This window comes from Miscanthus floridulus, chromosome 14 (assembly GCF_019320115.1).
Source record: "Miscanthus floridulus cultivar M001 chromosome 14, ASM1932011v1, whole genome shotgun sequence".
Lineage (NCBI taxonomy): Eukaryota > Viridiplantae > Streptophyta > Magnoliopsida > Poales > Poaceae > Miscanthus > Miscanthus floridulus.
This window is the reverse complement of record NC_089593.1, coordinates 83,889,973-83,899,690: the sequence shown is the minus strand read 5'-3', so window position 1 is coordinate 83,899,690 and position 9,718 is coordinate 83,889,973. Positions and strand designations below refer to the sequence as shown.

The following is a 9,718-nucleotide window of genomic DNA, read 5'->3' as shown; positions in this document are numbered from 1 at the left end:
GAACTGGCAGTGTTGGTGGTAATGAACACTGCCGGTTGTGTAAAGAACCGACAGTGAAGTTGAAGAACACTGCCGGTTTGTAGGAACCGACAGTGATAGCTTACCCTCATCACTGCCGATATGGTTGTGCCGGTTCAAAATCCGACAGTGATGGGGTATTTTGAACCGGTAGTGATGAGGTATTCTGACGTAGTGGTGGCCGTGACACAACGGTGGAGGAGAGCGAGACAACGGTGGAGGGGGGCAGGCTGGGCGACGCGAGGATGAGCGTGCGAACGGTCGTGGCATATTGGCCTCCATAGAAGTAGCACGGGTGGATTGGGTGGGTACAGGAAGAAGTGAAGCTGTAAATAAATAAAAGATAATAAGGTTGGAAGAAGGGGATTTCTTCACATGCAACACTTAAAAATCCGCCTCAATATTTATACCTAAAATCTCTTATGCACCTTAGTATTATGATAAGACGTAGTTCCATTGAGTGGTTGAACCAGAGATTTAACTTCTTTATTTATATATAATTATATATTGGTAAGCGAGCAAAACGACGAAGGAAGCAACCAAGAAGATTTGTATATTATAGTTATCGGCAGCTAGCAACATGGAACGCATAAAATAATGAGCAATGCAACTTGTCTTGTACCTCTTCCACTTGTAGTATCCAAAGCTAAAATAGAGGCACACAGCCAAAGCACCAAGTTTGGCGATCATGGACCACGGTGTGTTCTACTGCCTTCTAGCTCTTCTTCCACTTGTGTACTTCCTTCTGAAATCGCTGTGGAAGAAAGCTCCCTTCGGATCTGGTAGCCGCCATGGACTCGAGCTCCCTCCAGGCCCATGGCAGCTCCCCGTCATCGGCAGCATGCATCATCTCCGCGGCTCCCTCGTGCACCGCGCACTGCGGGACCTGTCGCTCCGCCATGGCCCTCTCATGTTCCTCAAGTTCGGCGAGCTCCCGGTCCTCGTAGCATCCACGCCAGAGGCCGCGAAAGAGGTGATGAAGACCCACGACGCCATCTTCTCGACGAGGCCACTGAGTTTCGGCATCAAGACGGTCACCAAGGACGGCCCGGGGATCGTCTGGGCTCCGTACGGCGACCACTGGCGGCAGCTCCGCAAGATCTGCGCCATGGAGCTGCTCGGCGCCCGGCGCGTCCAGTCCCTGCGGCCTGCCCGCGAGGAGGAGGCGCTTCGGCTGGTCCGAGCCGTCGCGTCCTCTTTCTCGTCCACCGCGGCAGGAGCAGCGCCGCCGGTCGTGGACCTCGGTAGGCTGGTCGCCATGTACGTGGCCGACGCGTCGTTGCATGCCATCCTGGGCAGGCGGTTCAAGGTCGAGGACAGGGACACGTTCGTGCGTTATGTCGACGAGGGTGTCCGGCTCGCCGGCGGGTTCACGCCCAGAGACCTGTTCCCGTCGTCGTGGCTGGCTCGCGCTCTGAGCCGCCGGGCGGTACGCGAGGTAGAAGCCTACCGCGAGTCCTTGTTCGCCTTCGTGGATGGAGTGCTAGGTGAGCACCTGGAGCAACGAAGGTCAACTGAAGAAGAAGAGGAAGAGGAGGATTTGATTGACGTCCTCCTCCGGATCCAGAAGGAAGGAAACCTTCAGTTCCCTCTCACCATGAAGATAATCGAAGCAGTGATATTTGTGAGTGTTTATAAATTTGCTAATATTAATTTTTTCAGGAGATATTTCCTAATGTAAATGTTAATTAATGTGTTCCATTCTTGTGTGAAATAAACTGTACTCCATGTAGGATCTTATCGGAGGGGGTATCGAAACAGCGACAACAACGCTGCAGTGGGCGATGGCTGAGCTGATGAGGAATCCAGGCATCATGGACAAGGCACAGGCTGAGGTCAGGAGAGTGTTCATGGGCGAAACCAAGGTAACCGCAGGTCGGCTAGGCGAGCTATCCTACCTGCACCTAGTCATCAAGGAGACCCTACGACTGCATGTCCCGGGGCCGCTGCTGATCCCAAGGGAATGCACGGAGCAGTGTCGGATACTCGGCTACGACGTGCCCAAGGGAGCCATGGTGCTCGTGAACGCCTGGGCCATCGCTCGGAGCCCGGATTGCTGGGTGGAGCCGGACACGTTCCATCCTGAGAGGTTTGTCGCTGACATGAGAGATTTCAAGGGCAATGACTTTGAGTTCATCCCATTTGGCGCCGGGAGGAGGATATGCCCTGGGATGGCATTCGGTCTGGCCAATGTAGAGCTCGGTCTCGCCAGCTTGCTCTTCTGTTTTGACTGGAGCCTGCCAGAGGGCGTCATTCCTAGTGAGATGGACATGACCGAGACCATGGGGATCACTGCTAGGAGGAAAGCAGACCTCTTGCTGTCTGCTACTCCCTGTGTCAAATTGCCGAGTTAATTAATTACCGCAAAACATGCTCAGGTATATGTTCCCCCAGAAAAGAAAATCATCCAATAATAACTGATGCTGCCAAATTAGTGTCACTTTCAGTTCCAGAATATGTGAGGATGTGATTCACTGAACCAACATTTTCCCCTATGTTTGATGTGTGAATTAATTAAATTGACAATCGTAGCTGAGACCAAATATTTATAATTTATTTGTACAGTGCCTTTGTGCACTTGTCCACTCCACTCTACAATTCCATCAAGAACTACTTGAATTTTCATTCTGTAATTGATTTCACAAGGATCATACACTACTATATAGAAACTAGTTTTAGAGATGCCTCTCTCTCGGAATAGGGACGGCTCTATCAAAATTCGCCACTAAAAATGCTTTCTGAGCTGGTCTATCTTTAAAAATCGATTTCTTTAGGCGGCTAGCAAGCCAAACCGACTCCAAAAATGATATTAGATGCAGTGGTTCAGCTTGCCAGCCACCTCTAGAAATGGCGGCATTTCTGAAAGTGACAGAAATTCCAACGATCTCTAGAAATGGATTTCTACATGAATTGGCAATTTGGCTCTTCTCTAGAAATAGATTGAGTACAGTAAAACTTATATCAAAGTTGTAATTCTCGAAGAGATCTACCACTACTACTACAAAATTCACCTTCACTATCCGCCCATCACTACTGATTGCTTACGAACCGGCAATGCTAACCCTTCACTGCCGGTAAGCTGAAAATCCGAAAATGACTGGGGTTCCTAAAGACATTGATGAAGGTGCTTATCACTGTCACTACTGGAGGCGCATGAATAGAAACCCTCGGCAAAGGCTTTGCCGAGGGCTGCCCTCGGCAAAGACCCCTCGGGGAATTTTTAGACGGCGAAGGGGTCTTTGCCGAGGGCCCTTTATCGGGCACTCGGCAAAGCCTTTGCCGAGGGCCAGGATCACCCTCGGCAAAGAAAAGACGCCGTCAGATGCCGGCACCGTAGGCGGTTTCTTTGCCGAGGGCCGACCCTCGGCAAAGAAATGGTTTTTTTTTTTTGAATTTGTTTCCCGAGGGCCGACCCTCGGCAAATAAAAGTTTTTACTTTTTTTTAAATCTTTGCCGAGGGCCTCCTCTATGGCCCTCGGCAAAGAAATATTCAGGATTTTTTAAAATTCTTTGCCGAGGGCCGGCCCTCGGCAAAGAAATGGTTTTTTTGAATTTTTAACCCTTTGCCGAGGGCCTACTCCCTGGCCCTCGGCAAAGAAATTTTCAGGATTTTTTAAAAATTCTTTGCCGAGGGCCGGCCCTCGGCAAAGAAATGGTTTTTTGAATTTTTTAACCCTTTGCCGAGGGCCTACTCCCTGGCCCTCGGCAAAGAAATTGGCAGGATTTTTTAAAAATTCTTTGCCGAGGGCCGGCCCTCGGCAAAGAAATGGTTTTTTGAATTTTTTTAACCCTTTGCCGAGGGCCTACTCCCTGGCCCTCGGCAAAGAAATTGACAGGATTTTTTCCAGAAAATCTTTGCCGAGGGCTATTGCTTGGGCCCTCGGCAAAGGGCACTTCTTTGCCGAGGGCCTTGGTCATTGCCCTCGGCAAAGAGGCAGAAATTTAAATTTTTTTTTTGTTTTTTGCATTCCATCGACACAAGCATTTCATATATATACATATATATATCACACAGAACCCATTTTCTCACAATATATGACAACCATAATTGTGAACCACAAATCACAATATATTACAACGACAAGTCACATGTTCATCATCATTCACATGTTTATTACGACAAGTTAATAAAATCCAAGCACAAGTCACAACCATAAATCACAAATCACGCTAAAGTCCAACCACATCACCTAGCACGAGTCCTCATCAAGCTAGCCTATGAGACGATGGTGAAGGAAAAGCAGGATCACCCGGTGACGCACTAGCGGGTTGATTGGAACCCGCGGACTGAAGCTGCACAAAGGAGCAGAGATTGCATGTGTGAGTAATCCGGGAAAACAGTTTTGAAACTTAGAGATTGCATCTAGTATTGTAGGAATACAAAAAGATTAGACTAAATTGAAAATTTCGGCAGCACCTCCCCTGCACGGGGAGGTTTCCAAAACCTGCAAGAAACGACGGCACGAACGCCGACATCCATAACGGCACGAACGCCGACATCCACAACGGCACGAAGGCCGACATACATGCAAAGCACAAGCGAAAAGTGAACTTTCATACTTACAGGAGTAGCTGCAGGAGTAGGAGGTGGAGGAGCTGAAAACTGCACAGGTACACCCGATGCTTGCCCAAGACTTTGCATGATCACCATCATCTCCGCCATCTGCTTCTGCGCGGCCTCGAACGCGACCTTCTGGGCCTGCAGCTGTGCGGTCAGCTCCGCGTTCTGCTCTTGACTTTGCCTTTTTGTTTCTTGCAGCTCGGCCTGCAATATTTCACTCCAATGTATCAGTAATGCAAATCTAATTTAGGTGTTTAAATATGTACGTACGATGAGTAAAACATGAATTACCTAGAGTGCTTGGACCTGCTGCAGTGCTGGAGACGGCCGTGGACGTATGGGCTGGCTGGAGCTCGTGCTCCGTGCTCGGATAGCGTCGAGGGAGGGAACAGTGGTGGAGTCGATGGCGCCGTCTGCAATCCACAGCCGCCCGTGCTTCTTGCCTCCTCCGAGCCTCATGATCGCCTCTGCATCAATGGGCTCAGTGCGCACATTATAATCTTCCCCATAGATCCTCCTTACCGTTGACGTGTACTCTTGGACTTTAGTGTACGCGTTCGGGTCGGAGTACATCTGGGGCGGGGCAGCCGGGTCGAATGAGACAGAGGACGACGCCCTGCCCATGTGAGACATAGCCCACGCAGAGAACTCCGAGATCTCCTCGCCCGGGTGCGCAGCCTCCTGCGAGAAAGACGGGAAGATGGTGAGAAATCAAATAGAATTGAGCGTCAAAATAAATGAAAGAAATCACTTACGTATGCTTGTTTGTATCCGGGGAGGCTACGACTGCCTTGATGGTGAGTTGGACCTTGCCTCATCAGACGCTGTTCCCGCTGCCTCTCGTGCGTGTCAATAAAGTCCTGTGATAACCACTTGTCCACGATCATGGCCCAGCACTCAGGATACGATCGGCACCACCAGGGAATCACCTACAAGTCATCGAGTATTTGACATATAAGAAGAAATTGAACCTACTTAATATCAGAACGAATCATTATGAATATTATTCGCCTACCTCAAGGTACTAGTCCTGGGTCAGCGTAATCCGTCTTGCTTGAGGCTTAGGGAGGAACTGCCTAAGTACCGACCTGTAGTAGTCTATGTGGGCCTGGACGCGCCCATGGTGGTGCATCTCGGTGACATACTTCCTACAAGCTGCGGCAGCCGCCCGATCCGCCTGGGCCTCAAGTCCTTCTTCGGCCTAGGGTGTCGGTGAAGTAAGGCTAGCGGGGCAGTGGCGAATCGACGCAGTGGCGAGGCGACGCAGTGACGGCAGAACCGCGACGTCGACGAAGACGATCGGGGTCCTCCGGGTCCCCTCCGACGTACTCTTCTCCTGCATAAAAAGACAATAGGTTATTTTTTGTTCAAAATTTCGGCAGCACCTCCCCTGCACGGGGAGATTTCCAAAACCTGCAAAAAAACGACACGATGGCCGACATTCACAACGGCACGAAGGCCGACAACCACAACGGCACGAAGGCCCTCATATTAACTTACGGCACAAAGGCCCACACAACCAAAACGGCACGAAGGCCGACAACCACAACGGCACGAAGGCCCTCATAACAACTTACGGCACGAAGGCCCACACAACCACATACGGCACGAAGGCCGACAACGAGAGTTTTACCTAGGGTTGCGGTGGAGTCGGGCGTCGCGGTGCGGAGGTCACTTTCTTCTCCGGCGAGGTCGAGCGGCGTCGGAGTACTCCTCTCCCCCTCTTCCCTTTCTTCTCTCCTTTTCCCCTTCTTCTCCTTCTCTTCCCCTTCCTCCTTCTCCTCTTCTTCTCCTTTTCTTCCCCTTCCTCCTTCTCCTCTTCTCCTTCTCTTCTTCCTCCAACTTCACCCTCTGCCTCCTCCCCTCCAACAGCAGCCGGCGACGGAGGCGGCCTGGGGGCTGGGGTCGGGGCGGGAAGGCCGTGAGGGGGAGCCACCGGAGGGCCGGCCGGGGCGGTCGACCTCCCCTTGCTCGACGGAGACGGGGAACGGAGGCAGGATGCGACCTCGGCCGGCACTGGGCGTGGTGGGGCCGCCGGGGCGCGCTGGGGGCGGCCGAGGGCGGGGCGGCGGGCGCGTCGGCGCGGCAGCGGGCGCGGGGCGCGGGGCAGCGAGGCGCGAGTGCGCGGCGCGCAGCGGGCGCGCTGCGCGAGCACGGCAGCGGGCGCTCGACGCGTGGGTGGAGGGCGCGGGGCGCGCTGGTGGGGGTGTGGTAGATGAGCCTGTTGCGCGAGGGCGTGGCGGCGGCGCGCGGCGCGGCAGGCGCGCGGCGCGAGCGCGGCAGCGGGCGCGCGGGCGGTGGTGGAGGCGCGGGGCGACCCGCGTGCACCGCGCGGTTGGGGCGCTCGGCTGCCGGCTCGGGGCGGCCAGGCGCGCAAGCGGCGGCCGCTACTGCGGGCGGGCTAGCGGCGGCGGTGCTGGAGGCGCGGGGCAGCCCGGGTGCGCGCGCGGGGGCGGCCGGGCTCGGGGCAGACGGCGCGCGCAGCAGCGGGGGTGCGCGGCGGCGGTGGTGGACGCGCGGGGGCCGGGCTCGAGCGGAGCGCGTGGTGAGGGAGACGACGGTCGATGTTTTTTTTTTAAAATTTCGACTCGGGAATTTGGGCTGCGTCCCGATTTATGGTTCGTCCTTTGCCGAGGGCCCAGATGCACGGCCCTCGGCAAAGATTTTTTTATTTTTATTTTTAAAATTCTTTGCCGAGGGCCACGGGGAAGGCCCTCGGCAAAGAGCCCTCAGCAATTTTTTTGTGTTCGGTCCTTTGCCGAGGGCCCAGATCACGGCCCTCGGCAAAGATTTTTTTATTTTTAATTTTAAAATTCTTTGCCGAGGGCCACAGGTCAGGCCCTCGGCAAAGAGCCCTCGGCAATTTTTTTTTTGGTTTTTTTAGCCCAGTTTTTTTTGTGGTGCTACAATACATTGTTTTGAACTCAATTTTAAAATTCAGGCCAATTTTGATTTTGTTTTGTATATTTCCTTAATTTATTTCGATTCTTCGATTTTTTTTGAATATGTCAAATTTGAACTGCAGGTGCATGGAATATTGCAATGTAGTGTTTCGAAAAATGTTATTCATGTTAATTGGTGCATGTTGAGTCCCTATCCACGAGCTCGCATCAAATTTTCACGCATCTTGTTCGCGTAACATGGCGACCGACTTGCCGGGAAAGTGTTTTAAAATTATATAAAATCCATACGAAGTCCGAAAATCACGAAACTTGGCGAGATGTCATGTTATCGCATGTGTAGGCTGTGGTAAAAAATTGAGAATGGTTCGAGCGAGTTGCGACGTCGGATGCCTGAAACCCAGACATCGATGTCTGGGTTTCAGGCATCCGACGTCGCAACTCGCTCGAACCATTCTCAATTTTTTACCACAGCCTACACATGCGATAACATGACATCTCGCCAAGTTTCGTGATTTTCGGACTTCGTATGGATTTTATATAATTTTAAAACACTTTCCCGGCAAGTCGGTCGCCATGTTACGCGAACAAGATGCGTGAAAATTTGATGCGAGCTCGTGGATAGGGACTCAACATGCACCAATTAACATGAATAACATTTTTCGAAACACTACATTGCAATATTCCATGCACCTGCAGTTCAAATTTGACATATTCAAAAAAAATCGAAGAATCGAAATAAATTAAGGAAATATACAAAACAAAATCAAAATTGGCCTGAATTTTAAAATTGAGTTCAAAACAATGTATTGTAGCACCACAAAAAAACTGGGCTAAAAAAACCAAAAAAAAAATTGCCGAGGGCTCTTTGCCGAGGGCCTAACCTGTGGCCCTCGGCAAAGAATTTTAAAATTAAAAATAAAAAATCTTTGCCGAGGGCCTATCCTGGCCCTCGGCAAAGGTCCTCTTTGCCGAGGGCCTAGCTTCGGGCCCTCGGCAAAGCCGATTTATAAAAAAAAAATTTGGCCGAAAACTGGTTTTTAAAAAATCTTTGCCGAGGGCCTGGTCTGGGGCCCTCGGCAAAGACTTAAAAAAAAATTTGCCGAACCTTTGCCGAGGGCCTAACGGGTGGCCCTCGGCAAAGTTTGACGGGAAATGGCCGCCGTGACCCAACGGACCTACTTTGCCGAGGGTATCTTTGCCGAGGGCCGAGGCCCTCGGCAAAGATTTTATTTGCCGTGGGCCTGTCTTTGCCGAGGGTCGTACCCTCGGCAAAGGCCTCTTTGCCGAGGGCCGTTCTTTGCCGAGGGCTCCTGTGTCTGGCCCTCGGCAAAGAGTCTCTTTGCCGAGTGCCCGATATTTGGCCCTCGGCAAAGCCTCAGGCCCTCGGCAAAGTACGCGTTTCCAGTAGTGTGTCGGCTAAAACCACGAACCAGGAATGACATATCATTGTCGACAAGCCAAAAACTCCACTAACTTCTAACCCTTGCGCAACGACGAAAAAACGTTGCAATAGGCCCAATTTGGTTGCAAAAGGTAGATGTTGCAACCAAATCGCGTTCGTTGCCGATGGTTGCAAAAAGTCACGTTGCAATAAGGTATTGCGACCGTTGCTAGTTTGGCGTTGCAACTGTTGGGGTTTCTTGCAACCATAGATGTCCGTTGCCAAGCATGGCAATAGGACGTTGTCTCAACGTTCATGGTCGTGGCAATATAAGCACTTGTCATGCCCATCTTCGTAGCAAAAGGTGGTACATGCAACGATCAATAGCGTAGCAATAGAGACATTTGCCACGAACAACGTCGTTGCAATAGTCTGTATTGCCATGCTAGAATTTTGTTACGTAAGGTGTTATTGCTATTGCCACGACTGCCATACCGTGGCAATTACACCATTTGTCACACAATTTTATTCATTACGAGAGATCATACGTTATTGCCACGGCCGCTGTGCCGTGGCAATATTATCATTTGCCACATAATTTTATTCGTTGCAAGAGTCATATGTTATTGCCACGGTAGACATGTCATGGCGATAATACCATTTACCACAAAAATTTATTCATTGCCATAGATCATATTGCCACACATAACAACTCGTTGCCATAGTTTGTATTGCAACACTAGTAGCATTTGATTTGTGGTTTAATAAATCGTTATTGCAATAACAATAAACCATAACAAAAACCATTGCACTCACATATATTAATTATAATCAATCATTCAATAAGTTGGCAAA

The 9,718-nt window shown here is 50.9% G+C and overlaps 1 protein-coding gene and 1 long non-coding RNA gene across 2 annotated transcripts; one reads left to right on the top strand and one right to left on the bottom strand.

The window, feature by feature from the left end:
* The first annotated feature begins 706 nt into the window (after positions 1-706).
* On the top strand, positions 707-2,418 carry LOC136505763 (desmethyl-deoxy-podophyllotoxin synthase-like). Its single transcript, XM_066500907.1, has 2 exons — positions 707-1,642; positions 1,752-2,418. Exons 1-2 carry the CDS (start codon positions 707-709, stop codon positions 2,370-2,372), a joined length of 1,557 nt encoding a protein of 518 aa, XP_066357004.1. The 3' UTR covers positions 2,373-2,418.
* A 1,648-nt stretch (positions 2,419-4,066) lies between these two features.
* On the bottom strand, positions 4,067-4,866 carry LOC136505776 (uncharacterized). Its single transcript, XR_010771314.1, has 2 exons — positions 4,579-4,866; positions 4,067-4,311 (listed from the first exon to the last, which is right to left on the bottom strand). It is a non-coding gene; the product is annotated as an uncharacterized lncRNA (long non-coding RNA).
* Positions 4,867-9,718: the final 4,852 nt, after the last annotated feature.

Coding starts and splice junctions, on each gene's coding strand:
- LOC136505763 (XM_066500907.1), top strand. CDS start 707: ATGGACCACGGTGTGTTCTACTGCCTTCTAGCTCTTCTTCCACTTGTG. Junction 1,643..1,751: donor TAATCGAAGCAGTGATATTT/GTGAGTGTTTAT, acceptor TACTCCATGTAG/GATCTTATCGGAGGGGGTAT.